Source organism: Podarcis pityusensis (assembly GCF_964106645.2).
Source record: "Podarcis pityusensis genome assembly, chromosome: 15".
NCBI classification, from domain to species: Eukaryota; Metazoa; Chordata; class Lepidosauria; order Squamata; family Lacertidae; genus Podarcis; species Podarcis pityusensis.
The window spans coordinates 8,348,216-8,373,612 of record NC_138040.1 but is presented as its reverse complement, the minus strand read 5'-3'; the positions used below and the strand labels follow the sequence as shown (position 1 = coordinate 8,373,612).

Below are 25,397 nucleotides of genomic sequence, written 5' to 3'. Positions count from 1 at the left end.
TCCCAGGATTCTTCATGACCATTGATGTGGCACAATAGCACTTTAAGGCTATATCTAAAGCACACCCCCACTTCCAGAGCGTCCTGGGAACTGTAGTTTGTAAAGGGTGCTGGGCATTGCAGCTTAGTGAAGGGTCAACTACAGCAAGGGAGAGAAAAACTTGAAGTCTAATAATTGGAGGAATTAGGTCTCTTAAAGCATGTGATGCCATAAAGCAAACTTTGTACACCCTTTCCACGGGGGCTGTCACATGGTAACCTAGATTCACGAATTTCAGGAAAAGCAGCCCATTTTCTTTTCTGCCACTCCCTGTGCTTAATGCATTGCAAAGGAGGATCCCGTGACAGTTGTCATCTCTGATCTCTCCTCTCAGTATAAAGCAGACCTGCCTGGAGGCAGAAGCAGATCCTGGCAGAGAATCAACCACTCCTTCCACTGGAATGCCGCTGGATCCTAAAGTACATTCAGCACAAACAAACTTAATATGCAGACAGGTGTGGTTGGAAGAAGACTCTCAGGTCTGCTCAGTGTTCCAAGAGCACCTTTTGCAGTACATACAAACTGGAAAAATGAGGCTCAAACAAGGCCAAAGCGGATTTCTCAGGGCAGCTGTTAGGAACATCTGGTGTTGTTTTAGACTTGAACTCAGGTTTTGACCAATCTCATGCCAACGCTCTGTGTTCCCATGGAAAGAAAGTGAAGAAACTAATGCAATGGATTTATGAGGATTAGCCAAGTGCGTTGCGACTAGCAAGACCAGGTTTCAAGTTCTCCTTCAGTCTTAAAGCTCACTGGGTGACCTTGGGCCAGTCACCATCACTTAGCCTACCTCGCAGGCCTGTTGCAAGGACAAAACTGGGGCAGGAGGAGAAGGCTGTATATAACATAACCCAAAGGTGGGGAACTTCAGGCCTATGTCGCAGGGTAGGAGAGCTGAAAATAATGCTAATATATTTCACATCTGGAAACCAATGTCCCCCTTTGGTTTCAGATAGTACATGAGTTAGAGAAGTCTGAAAAGCCTGGGACACAAATTTTCACAGCCTTCTAGCAATTATGGTGGCTCATTTACCAGAAGTACAGTGGTACCTCGGGTTACATACGCTTCAGGTTACAGATTCCACTAACCCAGAAATATTACCTCGGGTTAAGAACTTTGCTTCAGGATGAGAACAGAACTCGTCCTCCAGCGGCCCAGCGGCAGCGGGAGGACCCGTTAGCTAAAGTAGTGCTTCAGGTTAAGAACAGTTTCGGGTTAAGTACGGACCTCTGGAATGAATTAAGTACTTAACCTGAGGTCCCACTGTAATGTATTTAGCGTTAACTCTGCAAATGTATACTCAATTCTGACCAAACTAAGCCTTCTAGAGCAAAATATACATCAGGATTCTACCGTAGGGGTGCATGCATGTGCAGCAATATATATATATATATATTTAAAAGCCGAGGAATAGGTGAGATTTATATGTTGGCAGGCCTGGATATTCTGCTAGTCTCGCAGGCTTTGACTCTCACTCTTTACAAACAGGACTTTTGGCCTGATGCCCTGCAGCTTGACATAGTTTTCGCCTGTTTCATTTCCTTCCTGTAGCGTAAAAACAGAAAGTTCACCCAGTTGTTTGGTCTTTGCTATGTTCAGGTTACAGATCAGAATAATGGAGTTCCCTCATTACCCTGATGCCATGACATCATATAAGGTGGTGGCTGTATCCCGAGTTCATGATACAATGACAGGGTCACAAGACTCACCGAGCATCAGACCTGGTTGTTTTTTCAGTGAAATGGGCCTGAGGCAACAAGCGTTCATCTCTCTGTCATTAGTTTTAGCTAGGCACATGTGACTACTTCTGATCTGCAGGGTTTTACCCAACAGACACACAACAGTCGCCTCTCTCTAATCCTGGTATTTCTCCTCTTTATTGGGGTGTGTGGGATAACTGAGAGTGTGCAGTGAGTCTTTGTTAACATCAGTGCTGGAATAAGCAGTAAAAACACCTGCATTAGGGTCAGCCAAGATGTCACTAAGTTGTGAGCTAGAACTCCTCATCGGGCTCAACGCTGAACAAAAAATGTGGCCAGACAGCAGTGTCTCCAGCAATGTGATCCTGCAAAGGGAACTGGATCCAGGGTGGGGACACACCTTAATGATATGCAATGGTAGCACAGAGCATCGTAGCACTATTGTCATGATGAAGACAGAAGGAGCAAAGACTAGGCCTGCAATGAAAGCTTTATTGAACAGAGAGCTGTGTCCAGAAAGGCAAGGAGTTGCATGCGAAGAACAGCTTCTGTGCCATAAACCTGCTCTCCTCAACATCTGTTCCATTCAACCTTTTTTTTTAAAAAAAAGCTATATTTATTAATGTTCACAAAACAGGAAAAAAAACAAACAAGAAGGCATATGGAAAGGGGAGAGTTGCTGCTGTTGGTTTTTTGTATCTTTTATTTTTTTTGCAATTTATGTGGGAATTGTTCTGTTTGGTTTTGTATTTTTAATGATTAAGTTACTGTTTCAGTCTTCTTTTGTTGTGTTGCAGTTATGTATTTTTGCATGTTGTAAGCAACTCTGTAAATTGTAGCTCGGTGCGGGGGGGGGCGGACTTTTCAGCTTAAAGTCTCAATGACAGTGAAGAAATATGGGAACAGAGAATTGCTGAATAAATAAAAGCAAAGTACGCTCTGGTTTTCTCTTGTCTCTGCTCCACCCCTTAACCGTACGCACCAAATGTTTTCGCGTCAAGCGAGTGACCTCTAGTGGACAAGCTGGCAAAAAATAAACTTTGCAAAACTGGTAGCGTAAGTATCAGGGTCATGCAGGAATGTAAGACCCGTAAACAGACTCAACATTGGTGGGAAGAGCCCCATTTGTCCTAATAAACTAGCTCAGGAAACTAGGAAGTCTATCACCATCATCATCATTGTATGCCGTCCATCTGACTCGTCAAAAGTAATAGCTAGAGAGCTAGATGGCATGTTGAGATTCCTGCATTGCAGGGGGTTGGACTAGAGGACCCTTGGAGTCCCTTTCAACTCTACAATTCTTTGTTGTTAGAGGAATCAAGAGTTATAGAATTCAGCCTGTAATTTTATCGGGAGAAGTTGTTTGTTGTTTTAACAGTTGTTTACCCCAAATGTATCCTCTGTACCATGGAAAACAAAACATAATTTTTTTAAAAGGAGTTATAGGAATGCTGCATTTAATGCCTTCCTGTTCGGGCTGTTTTGTCCATTAATTAAACAAACGTTTAAATTTCGAGATCTGGTTTCGGTGGGTTCCAATGTTTTTTGTTTTTTAAAAAATATCTCATCCTATAGCTTCATTATTTACGTACAAAAAAAAATAATACCGAGCAGTTAAGCTAAAATCATTAAGGAAAGCATAATAAAAACAGCCCCAGTAAAGTCAGCGTTGATTTTAAAAAACCGGCAATATATCAACCCAGCTACCTTCTTCCAATCCAACCTATCCTCTTCGCCGCGCCTGCGCAGTAGTGCTTCCCTTCGCTCGCTGGTCGGCTTTCCCACTCAGTTTTCTCCTCCAACTCTGCCGCACATTTCCGCGCCGCGCCTGCGCCTTTCCCACGCCCCTCCCCGCCTCCCGCGCGCATGCGCCCTTATCCCCACCCACCGCGCCTGCGCCGCGCTGCCTCGGCTTTCTCCCACCCTCTCCCCATGCGTGCGCCGCTGCCCTTTGGCTTCCGAGCTCTTTCCCCCCTCAACCCAACCCACCGCGAGCGCGCGCATGCGTCGCGGCCCGAGCTCCCTCCGCCCGTCGCGCATGCGCTTTGCCTTGGTTCCCTCCTCTCTCGCTCGCTCTCCCCCCCACCCCCGCCCCACTTGTCGCTCCCCCCCGCTTCCCTCTCTCTCCCGGCGTCCGGGGCTGGCGTTGGGGGCGGACTCTGGTCCCCGCTTCCGGTGTGGTGTCATGGTGGCTCGTAGGCTGTGATGGCTGAGGAGGAGGAGGGGAGCTGAGAGCGCGGCGGCGGCGGCGGCCGGATCGAGCCGAGGGGGAAGAAGGGGCGGGGGCGTCGAGACCCTCCTCCTCCTCCTCCCCCGCCTGGCTGGGCGGCGGGACATGGCGGCCCACAAGCCGGTGGAGTGGGTGCAGGCCGTGGTCAGCCGCTTCGATGAGCAGGTAACGGCCCTGTGGGATGCAGGATATGTGGGGGGGGGGAGAGGCGGCATAGGGTGGGGGGCCCTTTCGGGAAAGGGCTGGAAGGCCCTTTCGGGGGGGGGGCTTTCCAAGCAGGGACGAATACATACATATTTATATACGTGTGTGTGTCTTTTCTGAGGGGGCCCGTTCCCCTCACGACTTCACAGAGCCGAAGTGTCGTCGAATTGTACAGTTGGAAGGGGTCCCCTCAGGGTCCGCTAGTCCAACCCCCTGCTATGCAGGAATCTCGACTAAAGCATCACTTGACAGATGCTTAGAAACCTCTAAGGAAGGAGAGCCCACAACCTCTTAGGAAGGATGCCTTTGCGAGGTAACTCCCTCTGCTCCTTTCAAAGGATGCCGTGATTTTTTTTTGGGGGGGGGGTGGCTGGGTGGGAAGGCAAAGCTTCCTGGGGAAAAGATTGAGGAGTTGGGGTGCCATGCAAGGGAAAAGTGTGTGTGCGTTTTCCTCACTCTCTCTGGTCTTCTTCAGGGAGAGGAGATGGGGACCCTTTAGGGATGTGCTAGTGCCTTTTAGTCAGTGTGTGTCTGTTTATGGATGCAAAGCATCCTTGCAGATCTCCCAGACAATACACACCCATACTGGTTAAGGGGGGGGGGGGAGTCCCATCTCTCTCTATACAAGAACATAAAGAGTGTGGAACATGCACATTTGTGGTGGGCCTGAATCCATCTTTCCACTCCCCCCCATCAAGTTTGCACTGGAATTGTATATATGGTTGTTGCTTACTGTGGTCTTGGGGTCTTTGAGGGATGAGAGTTGGTGTTGGCCACACCCTGCTTTGAGTTGTGCGGATGATGTGCTAAAGCTCATTTCTAGTGGGGTGAGCCCACTTTCCCCTCTGCCCCGCCAAAGATGCACTGGAGTTGTGTGTTGTTGTTCTTTTGAGTAACAGCTGTAGTAGGGCATCCTGGAGATGAGTTGAAGAGCAGTAGCTGATCTAGTTGGGTGTCACTTTATCAGTGGTACCGAAGGGCTGTGTCACTTTTGAGGGGAGATGAGAAACAGCTGTTGTTATGCCTTTGCATTTTATCTCTAGGTTTGCAATAAAATAAACTTATGACACCTCAAATACTTAAAACATTTGTTGTGGCAGAAGCTTTCATGGTCTAGAGGTGGTTGTGCATATGACAAAAGTGGGCTGTGGTCCTTGAAAGCTTCTGTCTCAATAAACCTGCCAGTTTGCAAGGTACCAGAGTACTTTTCGTCAGTCTTGTGGGATGGAGTTTATTGGCCCTTTCTAAGGTTGTGCTGGATTCCTTTTCTTTGGAAATGGCACGGGATAGAGTTGGAAGGGATGCTGAGGATCATCTAGTCCTTCCCCCTGTCATGCAGGAACATGCAGCTGTCCCTTAAGGCCATCAAATTTGCAACATTATAGCACCATGCTCTAACCAACTGAGCTGGATTCTGGCGACTGTACCAATTGAGTTCTACTCTGTGAGGGCTGGATGTGTATGTTTAAGTCAAGAGAGAACTGGAAAATGGGTCTTCCTTGAATGGAATAAAGAAGTAGCTGGATGCAGTACAGCTTATTCCTCTTAAAGGAAGAAAGATGTGGCTTATCTGGATATTTTTCCAAAAAAATGGTAATTTGCGTAGGATACTTTGCATGAGGAAGCATTCATTGTCAAAGGGTTAGCCAGTTTAACATTTTTATTTTACCTGTATTTAGTAAAGAAAGCTAAATGCATTGATAATGTTAAGTTTGCCTAATATTGCATTTGCAGTTGGCATCAATTTGTTGCTCCTAATGAACTTACAAAATGGAACATTTTCCACTGAAAAAATGTAGCGCTGGAAAACTGTGCACCCCACATTGCTGAAGAACTGTCCCTTCTAGGGTTCTTTCAAGAGAAAAAATGTAGAAGAAATTGGGCTCAATCTTTGGGTTTTGGGAAGGTATGATTCTGGGATTTGTAAAAGTTGGGGGGGGGTCTTTGAGGGAAAAAGGAGAGGAAGCAGCTTGGCTCATTGGAACTCTTTTCTTGCTGGATGTGGGAACTGGGAGCTCTGTGGAATGAAGGATGCAGTAATAGATGTAGTCAGACTTCATCCTTGTTCCATGTGAAAGGGGGTGCTTATGTATGGAAAATGGGGCACAGATGGTTTGCAGTAGGATTGAAAGAACAGGTGGGCATACTATAGATCATTGAAAGGGTCTTCTGGGCCCAGTGAAGGCCCAGTTATGCAGCATGGGAATAGGGGGTACTACTGTGAGTGGGTGTACCACTCACATCAGTTGAAGCTTTTGAACAAATTGGGACTTGCTGCTTTTGAGTTGAACTTGGGAGGAGGAAAATAAGGGGATATACTGACTTGAGATAATTATGGAACTGCCCTTCTGAGCGGCCTGCTAGATCCATTTTAAAGCAAGCCATTCCAAGAGAGCTTTGTTTTGTGACATTCTGGGCAGAAGAGTCCTGCTGGATCTGGCCAAACAGGTGCCCCTTGGAAGTCCCTAAGCAATCATGAGCACAGTAGGTCTCCCCCTACTCAAAATTCTCAGCAACTGGTATTCAGAGGCATACTGCTTCTAATCCTAGGCAGCACATTGTGACTAATAGCCATTTATCTTCCATGAATCTGTCTAATCCTCTTTTGAAGCAGTTCTAGTTGGAGGCCATCACTTCATCTTGCGGCATTGAATTCCATAGGTTAACTGTCCACTGCATGAAGAAGTCTTTCCCTTGGTCTGTCCTGAATTTTCCAATATTCAGCATCTAGCATTTTGAGAGAGAAAGAAAACCTTTATGTCCACTTTCTCCCCACAGTACATAATTTTACGCACCTCTATCATGTTGTTGTTACTTACTCCCTTTTTTACTAAGCCAAAGGCCCAAATGTTGTTGTCTTTCCTCATATGAGAGCTGTTCTATCTCCTTGATAATTTAGTGAACCTTCTCCAGCTCTGCTGTGTTCTTTCTGAGCAGCGGAAAACAACCAGAGCTATACACACCACACCATAGATTTGTACTGTGGCATCACAATATTGGCAGTTTTATTTTAACTTCCTTTCCTAATGAATCTCTAACACTAAGTTCACATTTTTCACAGTTTCTGCACACAATATCAGCATTTTCTTTGAGCTGCCCCCTACAACCCTAAGGATACAAAAATTGGTTAGTGCCAGTTCTGGCCCCATAATTTTACCCCATCATGCATCACTTTTTACTTGCTTCCATTCAGCTAGATGGGTATTAACATGGCAGACTTCATCCTTGTTCCATGTGAAAGGGGGCAGTAATGGATGGAAAATGGGGCATACTGCTTGTGTGAAACACCATAAGATTTGTCCTTTTCCTTGTAGAATTGAGCTGGCTAACACAATAGGAGTTATGGACTTAAAATGTTCAAAGACTTTCCTGTAGCTGCTATGCTATCTTTAAAGAAAGAGATATTGAGGGAGTTATTTCCTACTTTGGAAGAATGACACTTTCTAATGATGAGCTAATTTCTCATGCTAGTAAATTCCCCCCAAAGTATTTTATTTATTTAAGGCATTAACTAGCTACTCTTCAGCCAAAGCTCTCAAAGTGATCTACAAAAGATGTGATTTCCCTTGCAAAGGGAAGTTGCTGGAAATTACTGTCCTAGTAGGATCTTGCACTTCATCCTACTTTGCTTTCTTGGAAGTAAATTCAGTTGCTTTTTAAATGGGACTTTCTGGGCTATTGCTGTGGACAGAAGGAGATGATCTCTTTTGATCAAACTTATAAAATTAGGCTTTCCCCCCTTTTTCATTGGCATATGTCATGTTTCTAGCTAGAATGCACCACCAGATTATTGTGAGATGCATTGTTTTTCTTTGGTGTGTATTTCTATTATAAGGTGCCCTGTGATACTCGGATGAAGGACAATATAGAAATTATATTTAAAAATATAAAAGCAAGTTTTAAATTGCACTGGAACCCTAACCAAAGGTGGGTTAAAAAAGAAATCTTCAGAGGAGGGAGCCCCTCACAAACATATCTCCAGGGAGAGGGAGTTGAAAAGGTGAGGGGGTCACTGCTGTAAAGGCCCTGTTGTGTTCCTGACAAACCTGATCATATAGGAGAGAGAGATACAGTACTGATAAACAGGCAGAAATTGGCAACAGTCCTTGATTGTGCCTTCATAGCTGCTTAGTGGTTGCTCATCTGGGAAGTAGTCTTGAGTTGCAGCTTTTTAAAAACACAACATAAACAAACCATTGTCATATATAATCTGAAATGAAGTGTGCATTATGCAAGTTTAGATTATGGTTCCTGGGAGCCACCTCTCTGCTTTGCAAAATAAAATGAATCACGTGAAGAGGTAATGGAATTTTCAGATCCTGGCATTCCATCTCATATGTGGCTTACACACTGGCTCTTTTTGCGAGGTAAACTGTAGTTTATGCTCTCGTGTTTTCCTAGTTAGGTATGCAAATATACAATATTCAGAATTGTCTAATCAGTGTAACTGGGACTAAGTGCTCACCAAATTTTAGCTTTAAGCTGGCCTGTGGCTTGAGTATTGGGTGGGTATTACACTTCTTTGCTCCCTTCCATTTTAAAGAGATTTACAAAAGCATCCTTTGGGACAATTTTAGTAACCATTGTGTTGTGGGACTAGGTAAATTTCAGGTTCTTTGGAAGTTCTTTAACATTTTGGGTGTACACTCTCCCCTTTCTAGGAAGAGTTGTAGAAATGTCCCCCTTCATTTAAAAAAGTAAGTAGATAAGCATTTCTTGGTGACAGGTTTCCTCAAGAAAAGTCAGAATAAGCATGGTATAAAGTTATGTAATATATACAGGTGAACTAATTTTCATGGGTCTTGAACCTTGGAAACTACTCTGACCAAGACTTAGCAATCTGGTGAGAAGCATTTTTATTCTGATCCGTCTATCTGGCTTCGTGGAGAAAGTGGACTAGTAGACAGAAATTAGGCTGCAACTCCATATATTTCAGTCCCACATGTATGCTCATGTGTCAGGGAATAGCAGCTGTGGGAATTATATTCTAGCAGAGGAGTACATTAAGAGTGGCTGAAACTTACCCAGTGCACTACTAAGTTTGCAGCTGGTGATAATAGTAGATGCTGATAAAGGAAGTGGTTCCTCACAGCGATTCAGCTGGAGGTCTCCAGTGTTCAGAGGTTTTAATAGAAAGCAAACGAAAACAATTTCAGTACGTTTTTGCTGATTAACCATCCCCACTTTGTGTGAAATACTTTTGTCTGTTGTGTGCTGCTTCCATCAAAAAGCTGTTGGCTTTGATCAAAAGTAAAACTTCCTCAAAGTGGGGTTTTCTGCAAGGTTTTGTTCAACAATTGAGACCAATTGACTGGTAAATGACGCATGAGGGAAATGATTGGTCTATGACCTTTTGAAGAATTTATGGATGCAGCTTAAAACAAAGTGTCTAGTGTTCACGGAGCAGGATTAATATCTTGGATTTGTGGAGTCATTTCAAGTCTTATCTGTGCTGCTGCTGGGACTTCCGAACTTTTGAGTTTTAACTGATACAGTTCAGAGAGAAGCTAAACATTGGTAGAAACACATTTTGCCCAATCCCTCTGCAGTAGGTTACAAAAGACAGGTAGTGACATGCAACTCAAAGCTACTCTTTGATTCTAATTTCAATGATGAAGTGCATCTGACAATAGCTAGTTCCTGTATGGGATATCTCAGGCCACAGCAGCTGCATTTGGACCATGGTCTAGCATGACAGAAGTGATCCACAGCAAGCCTTGGGCTCATGTGCTCCTCCACCCCTGCATCTCCTCTGGCGCAACCATGAGGAGGAGCTCAGAGGCTTTCGCTTCCATTTTTGTTTATAATGTCATCTGATCCAACAAACTGTGGTTAATGCGAACTATGCTTGCTGGTTGGAAACAAGCCAGTTCCAAACTGGTGGCGAAGGCAGGCCCCATTTGCTAAGGAATAACGGGGAGCGCATTTTAAGGCTCCCAGCTGTTCCTTTCCAGCTCCATTTTGGACTCAGCCCTGTTTGTATTGGCTGTGGTCTTTGGAACCTAGCAAGGTGGGTCGCATCAGCACTGCCACCATTTTCGTTTTCTTTGGTCTCCTCTCCCCCAGTCATAAGTAGGCAGGAAACGGGGAGAAAATGAATTGCTTTATTCAATGAGTTTATAGCATAAATTACTAAAACGAGTTCCTGTGGTGAACTCAGAGCAGCTTAGCTATGGTTCCCAGGTGGTCTCCCATCCAGGCAACTGTCAGGATCAAATCTGATTAGCTTCCCCAGAAGAACTGTTTCATGTTCTTTCAAATTGTTCTCAGGGTGGAGGGGAGGAGAAAGATAGGCATGGATGGTGAAAGGAAGGAAGAGCGCAGTTCGTTTTTTTTCAGGGTGGGTGGGGTTCAGGGTGCACCTAGGGTCTGAGAAAGTTGAACATATGTGTTATCCTGTTGTGGACAATCTCACATGGCTGGGGCTTGTCCCATTCACAGAAGCTCATGGTGCTTTTGCCATGGCAGGTTAAAATTAAGGTGCCTGGTGGTAAACACAACTTATTTTAGAAGGCCATGCTTTAATTGTACATGCTGTATAAATATGTCAGAAGTTATTTTCAATAACTAGAAGTAATTGAACAGTAAAGCACATTTAGGCTGCATGCACACACACTATACTTTAAAGCAATGTCCCCCCCCCCCCCAAGAGTTCTGGGCATTGTAGTTTGCCCTCACACAGTTACGATTCGCAGCAACTCTTAACAAACTACAGTGCCCATAATTCTTTGAGGGGGAAACTGCTTCAAATGTGCTTTAAAGTTATAGAGTGTACGCAGCCTTAGACTGCAATCTTATATTGTCAGTGTGGGGAACCTTTGGCCATTGAGATGTTGCTGAACTACAACTCTCATCATGCCTGGGCATGGACCATGCTTACTGAGGCTGATAGGAGATGGAGCTCAGCAACATCTGGAGGGCCAAAACTCGTCCGCACCTGTTATACACACTTAATTTGGCGTACGTCCCATTGAACTCAGGGTGGCTTAGTAGAAATGCATAGGATTGCACTATCCATGTGCTTTAAATGTTTTACTGGAGAACTGCTTCATTGAATACTTGTAAATATTTTAAGATGGGAAAATTCAGTGGCTTTGTTCAGATGCAACATTAAATTGTGATTTAGCACTATGTGAATGAGCCTGACCTCCCCTCTGATTTGTTCCCTCTCATCCTCTCAAGAGGGCAAATTTGGATCTTTTAGTTAAAGCAAAAGTAAAAGCTTCTACGCATCTCCTCCTGCTACTGTGGTAGGAGCAGAGGAAAGTGAGAGAGCATGCAAGCTCAGGAGAAATTTAGGCTCGTTCATGGTTTAGTGTTGTATCTGGACACGAACATTCGCGTACACTTCCCATGCTTGTTTAAATGGGGGTGGTGGGGAAGAGCTGGAAAATGCCACCATGTTGGTTTTTGGCATACCCAAAGAGCTCTTGCATGAAACGTTAAAGGAAAAAGCCTTCAGTGTAACAGACTGGAGCTCTGGGAGTTTTCTTCTAAGTGAATGCTTACTGTTTTTCTTTCTCCTCCTCACCTGCAGCTACCAATCAAAGCTAGTCAACAGAATACCCACACCAAAGTCAGCACGGAACATAACAAGGAATGTCTCATCAATATCTCAAAGTACAAGTTTTCCTTGGTCATCAGTGGCCTCACCAATATATTAAAAAATGTTAACAATATGGTAAGTGCTATCCTCTTGCCCTTAATAGGCTTACTGTAGGCGGGGAAAGCAGAAGATGAAGGAACCTTAGGTTGGGAAGGGAATATGTGTGTTTGCTTGCCCAGTTACCAGTGGATATTGGATGCCAGTAGTTCCATTGGTATTTGGTAAACACACTGATATATTGATTTCCTATGTGCAATGCTGTTGATTAAAAATGCTCCCCTCCCTTGTTCGAAATAACAAGCTTCTTTAAAACAAGATCAAACTAGATAAGTCCTATCTTATGTGTAACCAGGACAAATGATATTGGCCCAGATTGGACAATTGCAGCTTATGAAGCCAAGATCTGCACAGACATGGGAACCCTTTGCATGAGCTGTGGTTAAAACAGGAAGCCTCTAACTAGCCATGCATTCCCATTACATTGGAACAAACCAGGTTTTTAGACCATGGTCTGAAATTGATTATTTTAGGTAATTCTGAAACTGGTGACCATAGTTTACAGTATGGACAAAACAGGAAATTGTGGTTAATTAGAGACATCCTGATTCACTTGCAGATTGCAGTGGCTTTTGGGACGGGGTAAAAAGCCAAGCATAGCCATTGTTTGCTATTGTTTATGTGAAGGAGCAAGCTATGGCACACATTAAGGGGTTTAGTGAACATGGTGAGGCCTGAATAATAGGATGCCATTCATCTTTCCATGTTCAGTTTTGTATCTGTTGGGAGTTAGCTCAAAGTTTTAACATCATTCAACTTCCCTATCACCCACCCACTGTCTAGTCCTGAAGGATATGCCCTTTAATTTTAACTGAAAAGCAGGGATCATTATAGATGCTCTCTGGCGTTGACCATGCTTGCTGGGGCTGATAGGAGATGTAGTTCAGCAACATCTGGAGGGCTGGATGTTGCACTAGGGAACGGATGCCTCCCCGTTTTATCTCTCTTCTGAATGTTGTGGGTTTGACTGGTTTGCACACCCCAAAGTCCAAGTTCTGTTCCCAAGGTAATCTAAATCCTGTGTTTGGAATAAAACCTGTATGCATAGGGTTTTCATGTGCTTTAGGATGGTTTTACAGAGAACATGACTGGGTCAGGAGAGGAAAGGGAATGAGGAAGGTATAGAGAAGACCTGTGTTTAAGCTGTGAAGCCCTGTTCGATTTCTGTGCCTTCCACAAATGTAGCTCTCCACCTCCCCCCCCCCCCACTCAATGAGGGGAAGTGGTAGCACAGTGGATAAGGCCTTTCTGGTGCTGGCATCCTGATTCTGCAGTGTCCTCCCCAGGGAGGATTGTCTTGCCCCCCGCCTACAATATTTTTTGCTAACCACTTCTCTCCTGATTTTTTGTCAATTATATTTGCTGACTTGGTGCAGATTTTTATATTCTAGTACAGGTAGTGACCATGTTGGGTGGGGGTTCTGTTCCTCGCCCCTGCATGTGCACCCTGTCCCCCACATTCTGCCCTCTTCTGGGTCCAAAATCACCCACGCGTCAGTGGCCATGCATCAATTGGACACACACAAAATGGTCGCTGCCTGAATACAAATACTATTTGTCAATTTTGCAGTTGTATTTTCTGATTCTAAGTTTGCAACTGTCCAGCGACCTTGGTTGATGGGTGGTATAGCAATGTCTCAATTGAATAAATTAACCTCAAGGGCTCCAGATCTTGCTGAAGTTCTCAAGAAACAAAATAATTTACTGGTCTCCTGATGCTCATCTGGGAAGCTTGGATTGTATCCAGCTAATTTATTCTCAGAGTAGGCCCCCTGAAATTTATAGGCCTACATTAGTCATGCACATTAATTTAAATGGGTCTACTCTGAGTAGGACTAACACTGAATGCAACCTGTTGGGTGGTATTCAGCTATGTTTTACTCAGAGTAGACCCACTGAATTCAATGGCCATGACTAAGTTAATTTCAGTGGGTCTACTTAGCTGAATACCACCCACTGTGTGGGATGATGGGAAGCAAATCCATTTTTGTAATGAGAACTTAATTGGTTTCCTGTGTTCTACCTCCCCCACCCCAGAGAATATTTGGAGAAGCTGCTGAAAAGAATTTGTATCTTTCTCAGCTGATTATATTGGATACACTGGAAAAATGTCTTGCTGGGGTGAGTAGTCTTTGCAAATTCTACATAGACAATCTAACTGTGAAGATGTGTGAAATGTCTGTCTTCTGAAAAAGTCATGTTCTTGATGATAATATGTCAGATTTGTAGAAAGTCACTCCCCTGTTACGCTTGAGAAGTTGTATCCAAATGCACTTGAACTATGGTGTGTTTCACCGTATTTTTCACCCTATATGACGCACTTTTTCCCCTCCAAAAATGAAGGGGAAATGTGTGTGCGTCCTATGGGGCGAATGCAGGCTTTTCGCTGAAGCCTGGAGAGCGAGAGGGATCGGTGCGCACTGACCCCTCTCGCTCTCCAGGCTTCAGGAAGCTATCCGCAAACCTTGGGAGCCCGCGGGAGTTCCCGCTGGGCTCCCAAGGCTTGCGGATAGCAGCCTGTTCTGGGGGCTGGGGTCGGGGGAAGCTCGGGCTTCCCCCGCCCCAGCCCCGCACCTGGGGGGGAAATAATTTTTTCCCCTTTGATTTCCCCCCCAAAAAACTAGGTGCGCCCTATGGGCCGGTGCGCCCTATGGGGCGTAAAATACGACAATTTCTTTATGTGTTGATCTACATACCAAATAATTTTAATAAAAATAATATAGAAGTGACTTCCAGGCAATCAGGGATTTTTTTGTAAACGGATGGTTTCTAACTGTTGTAATGCTACAAACAACTGTCTAGAAAATGTAGACAAGTGGGCTAATTTGCAGCAATTTGCAGGGTAGAGAGCCAGGTCCTGCAGCTGATTGCTGATATTTGTTTGCCTTTTTGCTGAATGCATCAGGAAATGGATGCAACTTTCCTTGTAACTAATTCCTGTATGCATGTGCTTTTTTTTTAATGTGACTAATTCTGGAAAGGAAAATAATGTTGGACTTGAAAAGCAAACTTAAAGATTTTGGTATCATTGGCTCTAAATATTGCATCGAAAAAGGGTGTTGATGCAGCTTGATATACGAAAAAGAAAAAAGAAGGAACTTTTGTGTTTACTTGTGGCTCAGCCAGTGCAAAGAGATAAGACTTTTTCACTTTAAAAGTTAAATTTTTTAAACATAAGTCCACCTGAGATCTCCTGTGGTTTTCTTTCAATTTGGCTTAGTTTTGTACACAGATAATGGAGCTTACTCTCTGGCTGCTAAAGATGACTTTTGCAGGTGCTTCCTAGTTTACATTAGTTAACTTTGTCTAAACCTCCAGTGGGAATGCAGTCCTGAGGTTTCCAGAAAAGTGATCCTATTTTCACTTAACTTTCTTCCTGGAGTCTCTCTGCTTTTTTTCTCTTTTGCAACCTTGGGAATGCAGTTAGTGGTTTAGCTCTTTCTGCAAAGCTGTAAAGCCAAACTTGGGCTCTGGTGAAATCTAAGAGTCTTTGTTTATTCCTGAGGGTTTCCTTCACACAGTTCCAAGCTTAGTGTAATGAGATCATCTGTAAGCTGCTTGTGATTCCCCATACTGGTTTTAAAAGATCGCTTTCCAAGCCATTGCAGACGGAATAGTTCATGGTTTGTCATTTGACACCTGTGTAAACATACTTGCAGACAATCTATAAATGTAGTCATGAGACCCACAGCGTGTTCCTATGCTTCTCTGAGCAGCAGAGCATTGGATCGAGCACATGACTCCCCTTCTCTGGACTGTGTGCAAGCCTCATCCATTAGGCAAGGTGATCTCTTTGCCTCAGGTAGTGGATCGGTCTTGTGTGCTCTCCTTCCCACTGCCCCCCCTCTATAGCCTCTGCTGGCCTGCAGAGGCTGTCTGGGTCAATGGCTATGACTGTTGCAGAGGTACTTGTTAAGGACCGTTCAGGCCACTTTCCTATGCCTCCATCTGAAGAAGGGTCCTTGCTCACAGCAAGGTGTGATGGGCAAGATGGAGCTGCAGGACATCTATTTAAAATTGCATAGTTTTACAACAGGGGAAAAAATAAAACCACTAAACAATAACAAAGTACAGTTAAAATCGATAGAAAACATTAAACTATGGAGCTAAAATCACTTTAAAAGTCTTTAGCTTGGCATCTCAACTAAGATATAGGGGTGCTACCACTGAAAAGACCCTTTTCCTGGTTGCTCCCCACTGTTAATTGCTGATAGGCAGAAAGGGGTTTCTGATGCAGATTTTGAGGCACAGGCAGCTTCAAGAGGAGAAAGGCGGCCAAGGAAAAGGATAGAGAGCTGCTTCTGCAGGGACATAACAAAAGGATAGCAGCAACCTTTTCCCCAGCCACATTAAGGGTTCCTCAGGGGTCATTATAACACCCTGCTGTAAGTTATTGTGACAGATCTGGCTGGTTCATGTGCAGCATTTCCCCACAGCCTGGCGAGATGTGTCTCATGAGTTCAAACACACACATCTTGTTTACAAAATACTGTGATAGCTTGGGAGCGGAGCAGATTTCCTGGGTTACTAACAATGGGGGAAGAGAACTGTGAAAACGCTTCAGGCAGGCAGTCACTTACAAACTGTCCTCCTAGCAACCAAAGGACACTATGAGGCTCGATGAGACGATGCTGGTCAAGCAGTTGTTGCCGGAGATCTGTCACTTTATCCACACCTACCGCGAAGGGAATCAACACGCAGCAGAGCTTCGCAATTCTGCCTCTGGAGTTCTCTTTTCTCTCAGCTGCAACAATTTCAACGCCGTCTTCAGCCGCATCTCCACCAGGTGAGTGAGTGAAAGATGCTACTTTCCCCATTGTTCCTAGAAGGCCCAATTAATAATTATAATAATAATGTTATTATTTATACCCCGCCCACTGACTGGGTTTCCCCAGCCACTCCCCATTTAAAATATTGTCAAATTTTTCTGACCCCAGTCAGCCTCTATCATGTATAAATATCAATACAGCTCAAGGAAGGTTAAAAATCAGTGTGGTTGATTGAGCTTCTGAGTGTCAAGTCTCTTCTGACATAGTATAGTCTATTTCTACTTTCTCCTTCTATTTGTGGGCTGTTGGGTCATCTCTTTGAACGCAGGTGTATGTTAATACAGTGGTACCTCAGGTTACAAATGCTTCAGGTTAGAAACTTCGCTAACCTGGAAGAGTTATCTCGAGTTGAGAACTTTGCTCCAGGATGAGAATGGAAATTGTGTGCTGGCGGCGCAGCGGCAGCAAGAGGCACCATTAGCGAAAGCACGCCTCTAGTTAAGAACAGTTTCAGGTTAAGAACAGACCTCCGGAACGAATTAAGTTCGTAACTAGAGGTACCACTGTAATTTTGATTCATTTAGAAGGCTTTGCCTTCAAGTCAGACCTAAAGAATTGGAAACCAAACAAGCTGAAGATGGATATTTCATTAGTCATCTTCTTTCTTTATCACTCATAGCTGAGTAAGATTGTCTTCCATAAACACAGTTTTAACAATGAGTCCATAAGTGACTGTGGAGGCCAATTCTGGATCCACACGTCCTTCCACAGTGGGGATTTGGTTTCCGGACTGGAGTTGATCACGGTGTGGATTTGTCAAGCATGTCTTCCTCTTAGCACGTTTCTCCCTTGCGTCTTGAGTACGAGTGTCTTCAAAGCCCATGACACCTTTGGTAAAGGCTGTTCTCCAACTGGAGCGCTTGCAGGCCAGTGTTTCCCAATTGTTGGTGTTTATACTGCATTTTTAAAAATTTGCCTTGAGACAGTCTTTAAACCTCTTTTGTTGACCACCAGCATTACGCTTTCCATTTTTAAGTTTGGAATAGAGTAGTTGCTTTGGAAGATGATCATCAGGCATCCGCACAACATGACCAGTCCAACGAAGTTGATGTTGAAGAGCCATTGCTTCAACACTTGTGATCTTTGCTTCTTCCAGTACACTGGTATTAGTTTGCCTGTCTTCCCAAGTGATGTAATGTTTCATAGGGGGACAAATTAGAGCTCTGTGGTAGCATGGTTCAAGCCCGGACATAAGAGAATTTTCCTGCTCAAGACCCTCAAGAATTTAAGGTATAAGGCAGCTTCCTGTGTTCCCCTATGTGAATTTTGGATCCAGAAGTGGAGAGCATAGGAGCAACATCAGTCTCTGGTGAACAGGTAGAAAGTCCTGCAGTTAAAGGGTACCTCAACTAAATTTTAAGGGCCTTTTCATAACCTCTGTTCCAAGGAGTTGTTCTTGGCAGCCAGCTCTGGAGGATGTGGGTTTTCTCTTTTTTGCTAAATGGCTTGATGGAGAGTAGTTGCATACAGAACGGGAGACACTGCATTTCCTTTATGGGGACTAGTCAGAAACAATTAAATAAAAACCTCTCCTTGAACTAACTTCAGAGTGTTGTTCGGTCTCATATTTCCTGTTCTTGGCTGCATGGACCTGGGAGGGGATCATGAAAGAGAGAAATCGTTTCAAATTATGTTCTTGCTCAGAAATTAATTTAAACATTTGGCCATTCATTGCTTGTCCCCATGGGTTATTTTGCCGGGGGGGGGGTGTTCAGTGGTGCAGGCAGTTAGCATTGTGGGTCCTGTGACCCATTCCTTTGAATTCCTGGCACATTCCCATGTCATGCCAGAGTTAAGTCTTTCTCCACATAGATGAAATGAAGAGCTCCCTTGCTGGTTGGCGCTGGAAGTTACGTATCATGTCGCGCGCACACATCTGTAGATTTAAGACCGAGCAAAGCAGTTTCTCAGCTTGCGCTCAACACATGATTTAGATATTAGTTGCATGTGGGCCAAAGTGCTGAATCACCAAGTGTGTGGTGTGGGTGGGAGAAGAATCTGTGAGATGCACTTAAGACTTCATGGCTAATTGAATTCATTAGGGTCAAGGCAAAGGAGGGCAGTGAGGCGCCATGGGGTTGGTTTGTTTTTTGACAGAATGGGCTGAGAAGCTGCGAATAACTTCACAATCAGCTCAGATCTATGCTCATGTGAAGTCCTCAAGCATATTGAGGTGGACTTCAAATGCACATGGACACGTGGCCCCCTCAGGCTCCCCTAATTAGTAACACAATTTGGGAAATTAATAACATGATTTGGAGATTAGCTAGCACAGACTTGCCTATTCTGCTTTTGTCCCCTGGCCCCATAAAATGAAAGCCTGTTTCAGGCACTTAATGCACTGGTGATTTTTTTTGCATGGCCAAGGGAGTGGGTATGTGCTCCCACATGTTTAATGTTAGATGTAAACCCTACCTGTGGAGACATATCTTTCATGATTTTGGCACCTTAAGAAGGGGGCAAGGGAGGCGACAGGAATCTGGATTTAAGTGTGTAAGCAGCACCTTCCTCACATCATGCAATATCCGTGGTGAATAACCATCTCAACCGGACCATGTCAATGTCAAAGGGGGGGGGGAATCAAAATAGTTCTGTGGAATCCCCGTACTTTTAACATGGTTTTATTTCTTGTGGGCCGCTCTGAGAACTCTGCTCTCAGGTAAACTATAAATCCTATCAAACAGCTAAGGAAATAAAATTAATGGTCAGTGTGGAAATTGAATGAAAAGGAAGTGTTGGCAAGTTCTGAATCTTTAAAATCCAAAGCATGGCTGTGTCGCCTTTGTGCATTTGACCAATTTTGGCTGTCCTAAACATCTGAGTGCATTATCATTTCACGTTCTCCCCTCTCCCTTCATTATGTCAAAAGTCCATCCATTTTGAGAAGCTGCTTGTTTTTTGCAGATTGCAGGAATTGACTGTGTGCTCTGAAGACAATGCTGATGTTCATGACATTGAACTCTTACAGTACATCAGTGTCGACTGTGCTAAACTAAAGCGTATACTGCAAGGTAAGTGACGAACCTTTTGATAGTTCCTGGTGAGAGGGGTGATTCCGTCCTCGCATATCTAAAAGGACATCCTGTTGAAATCAGTAGGTCTTGCTCCTAAGTATGTATCCTTAAGGACAGGGTGCTACAGTTCCTCCTATTGATCTAGCTCAGTGATGGCCAAACTTGGCCCTCCAGCTGTTTTGGGACTACAATTCCCATCACCCCTGACCAATGGTACTGTTAGCTAGGGATGAAGGGAGTTGTAGTCCCAAAACAGCTGGAGGGCCATGTTTGGCCATCACCGATCTAGCTTGACTAAGAATTGCCTGTGCATAAGCATTGTCCAAATGTTGTTTGTGATTTGTTGAAATATGAGCTGTGCCAAAGCACCAAGGCAATTTACAATTAAAATACACAAACAAATGTTGCGAGATATTCTCAGGCCTGTTTCAGCAGCTGTTGGTACTATCACCTTGGCTTTTAGTCACCCTGGCTGCTGCCTTCCTTCAGGTCACACAGTTTTTCGTTTCTAGTACCTGGCAGTGGGGATGTTTGTTGTATGCTAAGTGGTTTGCAGAAACCTAAAAGTGGTTTACAAATAATCTATGCTAGCCTCCCTATAGCTGCTGTTTGCACATGAGGGAGAAAATTTGCAGGTAACTATGATACCTGCAAATTTGTCTGTGCTGGGTAGGTAGTGGTTTTGAGGATGCATCAAGAATATGGCACAAAGGCAAGTGCCATGATTCCAGTATAATCTGCATATTCTCTCTCTTTTGCCACCTCCTGGCTCCTCATGATTTCAGTTTTTACTTTTTCAGTCAGTTTGGCCCTGATTTTTACTTTTTAAAGTTGATGGGTATGTTAGTAGTATTACCCTCCTATTAACAGCTGGCTGGAGTTGGGGAGATTCTTGGACTGAGATGAAAAAGAAGTCTACTCCTGGCTGAGGTGCAGTTCAGGAGTTTCCTGGCTGCTGCTTTTGTTATTAAAGTTTATTACTCCCCCCCCCCACCTTTTCATTTTTAGTGCTCAAGGTGGCTTGCAGCAAATTAAAATATCAATAAAATAAATCTCAAACACAGAGGAATAAAACAATGGATAAAACACATGTTTAAGGAAATTAAAAACTAGTTGATTTTAAGGACCTCATGTTTGCAAACGAACAAACAAAACACCCACGAACTTCACATAGAGATGGAAGGCCATCATAAGTGGGAGGAGGAGAGAGGGTTTTGCAGCAATACCAGTTCCATAACTGAGGCACCATCACAACCCCCCCAAACCCCACTCAAATACATTTCAGATATTGGAGGGATGTGAAGGAGTCTGTCCAGGAGATCTTAATGTACAAACATTGACCCCACCACCGCAATGGTCTCCATAAGAATAGTCAAGTACTGTAATTTCTTTCAGTAGTTCAAGATACTGATTTGAAGCAGTGTTAGAAACTGGGATACAAAAGCTAGGAGCCAAATAGCTCCAGGGTTGTGGGCGCCAAAACAGAATGTCTAGTCGCCATTTGGGGGGGGTCAGCAACACTTTTTATTTATTATTTTGATAAGCATGAACTAATACACAATACACATTGTTATTATCACATTTTAACAGAAATTGTTAATACATGTTTAACTTGGGGCATACAATAAAAATATTTGTACCATACTTCAGTTTTCTAACCACGCTACTCTTTATTGTTACACTCCTTAACATATTGTCTATCCATAACATATACTTCAAGGCTTCTAAGCACATACATTTCAGTAATCCTTGAGTGTCAGCCAGGTGCAAAATATTGCACCTAGACCTTTTGAGGTGCTCGCAAATGGAGAATCTTTAGGTGCAAAATGTGCCTGGTGCTCTGCTAATTCTGAACCCTGATTGGAAGTGTAGAAAGAATGGGCCATGATGCAGCAGTTGCTACTTGGGTGGCGGTTTAGGTAATTATCAGACAGTTTTTGTAGCATTATTGTCGTCTTGCACATTGTACGAGTGGATTTTCCCCCCTTGTTTTCACAGAAACGGCCTTTAAATTTAAAGCCCTTAAGAAAGTAGCACAACTGGCGGTTATCAACAGTCTTGAAAAGGCAAGTTTCCTCCTGGCTTGTAAGTCTTCAGAAGCTGCAAGAGTGTAGGTGTCTGCTCATAGGTTGTTGTGGGTTTTTGTGGTACTGGAGTGCATACCCAGTACTCTTTCTGCTGGAAGGGGAGAGCCTTGCAAAACTATCGAAAAACGTTCGCTTTTTGTTTCTCAGAAGAGCATCCCCGCAGCTGGATCACATTAAGGACTCTCCTAGTCTCTTTTCCTCTTTGTCCACAATAATCATCCAAATACCTCTTCAGGGAAGCCCACAAGGAGGGCATGGACATAATAGTCTTCTCCTGGTATTATTCCCTAAACAACTGGTATTCAGAAGCATAGAGTCTCTTATCTTGGAGTTAGCATACAGCCATTGTGGCTAGTAGGCATTGATAGCCATATTCCCCACGAATTTTGTCTGCAGCTCAGTTTCAGAGCATCTGCTTTGCATGCAGGTACACTCCCCAGCATCTCCAGGTAGGGCCGCACAAGACCATGTGGTCTGTAGCGAGTGAAGTGGCTCTGAGAGCTTTGCCAGATGAAACTGGAAAGGTGACGACTATCGCTCGTCATTGTTGCTCCTGAACAAAATTAATTCCCTGAACTAACTGTGCTTCTATATTCCACAGGCATTTTGGAACTGGGTGGAGAACTATCCGGATGAGTTTACTAAGCTGTACCAGACACCGCAGACAGATCTGGCAGGTAAGGCATCAACAGAAGTTGGATTGTATACCTTATAAACTGGTGTGGGGTCTCTCCAGTTAACCACTGTTTGCCTCAACTGTTGCCTGATTTCAGAGGTCACCCACTTCAGTACGGAGGAGAAGTTGAACTCCTCCTTTTTCCACTCCAGCAGATTGAGGGCAGGCCTATATTGCTGGCAAACTTCAGTGGTCGACTTATTTCCTGCAAAATCCCATTTGAGTCCAAGGGTTCTTCCCGTAGCAGAAAATGTCTGTATAGGCAGAAAGCTAATATATGAAAGGGAATAGGTATTCTTGATATGTAGCTTGATATTCGGGGAGTTCCTTATGAGGAGAGCATTCAAGTGTGCTTTTGTGATCTGAAGCTTGAAATGTCCAAGGAGAGTTGTACCATGTGTTTGGTTAAATATCTAGCCTGCCCATGATAGAACATGGTCAAATACTCGTTTCTGTATTAAAAACATTGCTGAAATGAACTCCTACATTTGACAATGAATAAGCACATAAGAAGAGCCTCCTGGGTCAGGCAAATGGCCCATCTAGACCAGCGTCCTCTTCTCACAGTGGTCAGGTGCCTGTGGGAAACCTTTCAAGCAGGACCTGAGCGCCACAACCCTGTCCCCACTTGCATTTCCCAGCTACAGTGGTACCTCTGGTTAAGAACTTACTGTATTTTTTGCACCATAACACTCACTTTTTTCCTCCTAGAAAGTAAGGGGAAATGTCTGTGCGTGTTATGGAGCGAATGCCTGCGGTTGGCGGGGGGGATCTGCTGCAGTTGTGAGCAGAGGATCCATGGTTCCCCTTCCTTCCCTCCTCCGTGGTTACAAAGCATGGATCCACATGGATCCTCAGGATTTTTGCATTGGGCTACTCCAAACTCACTGTCAGATCACATGTCTGTGGCCACAGCATGAACCACAAAAATCATATATCCACTATTTCGTTTAGAATATTTTTTTTTCTTGTTTTCCTCCTCTAAAAACTACGTGCGTGTTATGGTCTGGTGCGTGTTATAGAGCGAAAAATACGGTAATTCGTCCGGAGGTCTGTTCTTAACCTGAAACCGTTCTTAACCTGAGGTACCACTTTAGCTAATGGGGCCTCCTGCTGTTGCTGCGCTGCCGACGCACAATTTCTGTTCTCATCCTGAGGTAAATTTTTTAATCCAAGATACTACTTCCGGGTTAGCGGAGTCTGTAACCTGAAGTGTCTGTAACCCAAGGTGTCTGTAACCCGAGGTACCACTGTACTGGTATTGAGAAGCATACTGCCTCCAACTTGGGGTGTTTTCCATTTCAACAGCAGTGTTATCGCAGTGCTATGAAATACCATGCCTGTGGTAAACATGGGAGGTATTTCAGCTTTTGCACCTCGACCTACCCGGAAGTAACTGCATGTGTTGTCTCCTCCTCCCTCCGTCGCAGATTGCGCAGAGAAGCTGTTTGATTTGGTGGATGGATTTGCCGAAAGCACAAAACGCAAGGCGGCTGTTTGGCCCTTGCAAATAATCCTCCTCGTCCTGTGTCCAGAAATCATCCAAAACATTAACAAGGATGGGGTGGAAGAGAACAAAATAAACAAGGTAAAGGGAGCTGCAATACCATCTCTGGCTGGTGCCAGTCTGGCTTTCATATATGCAAATAGATGATTTATAAACAAATAAATAAGCAAGCATGTTGATTAAGAGGCTAGACTGGAACTTCTCTTTCTCTCTCGTTACATTCAAAGAATTTGCATATGATTCTTCCTTGAATCTAAGAGCTTGAATACTTTAAAGCCTTTTGCTTCATTATTCTCCCTTTTTAAATTTTCCTGCAATTAGGAAAAATATCCCACTGCTGATCTAGTACTGGTGTCTGAGAGACCCCAGTTGAGTCACGGTTTTTAAAATCTAATGAGATGCTTTAAAATCTTTGTTGGGACTGCTGTCTCTTCCTAATGGAAAGAGTCCTCCCCCAAAGAAGAAAATTTCCTAGCGCGTAGCAAAGTAGCACATGGGAGAGAATGCTAGGCTAGAAACCTTTGCTCTGACATTCTAGTTTTCTGTGTGCAGGGAACGTTCTGCATGAAGGGGCATTCTGCCCTCAGCCTTCTGAAGTGGGTAAAGTCCAGACACAGATTGACTCTCCCGGTGAGAACTAGGTTGTAGACAGTGGTGTCAGTTTTGTGTGTGCTTAAAATTTTTTTGTTAAGGATTATTCTTTCTAGTACTGTGGTATAATAATATAAAGATGGTTCTAGGCATTGGCTATGGCCTTAATATGATAAAGCACAGACTACACAAAAACTAATGCTGGTTCTCATCATATTCATTTATATGCTGCTTTTCCACATAATGCTCGAAGTGGCTGACAAAACCTACAAGCAAATCAGCATGCAAGTGCAAGAGAAGCAACAATCATTTCACAATGTAATATGCAAATCCACATTAGCAACCAGCATAGGAAAAGTGTTCTAGGTGCCTTCCGCAGCAGGAGCAGCCTTTGCAGGAAGGAGTCAGCCAAGGCCCTGGTCTCTGAGGCCAGGTGGAAGGAAGCCAGACAGAGAAGCAGGAACCGACTCTTGCAGTACTGTCCTCAAGGCAGATCAGTGTCTGATCTGGAATTTGAGCCCTGGTATCTCAGGATGGAGTTTTAAGTTCTTTTCTCTTTCTGACCGATTTTGTGTTTTGAATCCTGCAGAAGCTATTTTTGGACAACCTCAGGAAGGCACTTTCAGGCCACAGTGGAAGCAGACAATTGACAGAGAGTGCTGCCATTGCTTGCGTTAAGTTGTGCAAAGCATCGACCTACATCAGCTGGGAAGACAACTCTGTCATTTTCCTTCTAGTTCAATCCATGGTGGTAGATCTGAAGGTAAAAAGATTTTGTAGTGCTGTGTGTGTGTATTTCATCTTAGGATTTTGAACTTTTAAGTGAAACTTTCATAGCTCATCATTGCAAAGAGTA

The 25,397-nt window shown here is 44.0% G+C and overlaps 1 protein-coding gene across 3 annotated transcripts in view; it reads left to right on the top strand.

Moving 5' to 3' along the window:
• The first annotated feature begins 3,840 nt into the window (after positions 1-3,840).
• NF1 (neurofibromin 1) overlaps positions 3,841-25,397 on the top strand; it is a 155,445-nt gene continuing 133,888 nt past the window's right edge. For 2 of the 3 annotated variants that reach the window (XM_080983308.1, XM_080983307.1), the window contains exons 1-9: positions 3,842-4,135; positions 11,712-11,855; positions 13,875-13,958; positions 16,433-16,623; positions 19,571-19,677; positions 21,679-21,746; positions 22,369-22,444; positions 23,874-24,031; positions 25,131-25,304. In XM_080983308.1, the coding sequence (XP_080839434.1) occupies positions 4,076-4,135; positions 11,712-11,855; positions 13,875-13,958; positions 16,433-16,623; positions 19,571-19,677; positions 21,679-21,746; positions 22,369-22,444; positions 23,874-24,031; positions 25,131-25,304 (1,062 nt within the window). In that variant the 5' untranslated portion in view covers positions 3,842-4,075. Of the gene's footprint in view, positions 4,136-11,711; positions 11,856-13,874; positions 13,959-16,432; positions 16,624-19,570; positions 19,678-21,678; positions 21,747-22,368; positions 22,445-23,873; positions 24,032-25,130; positions 25,305-25,397 lie in introns of all 3 variants that reach the window. The other variant, XM_080983306.1, reaches the window with a different exon arrangement.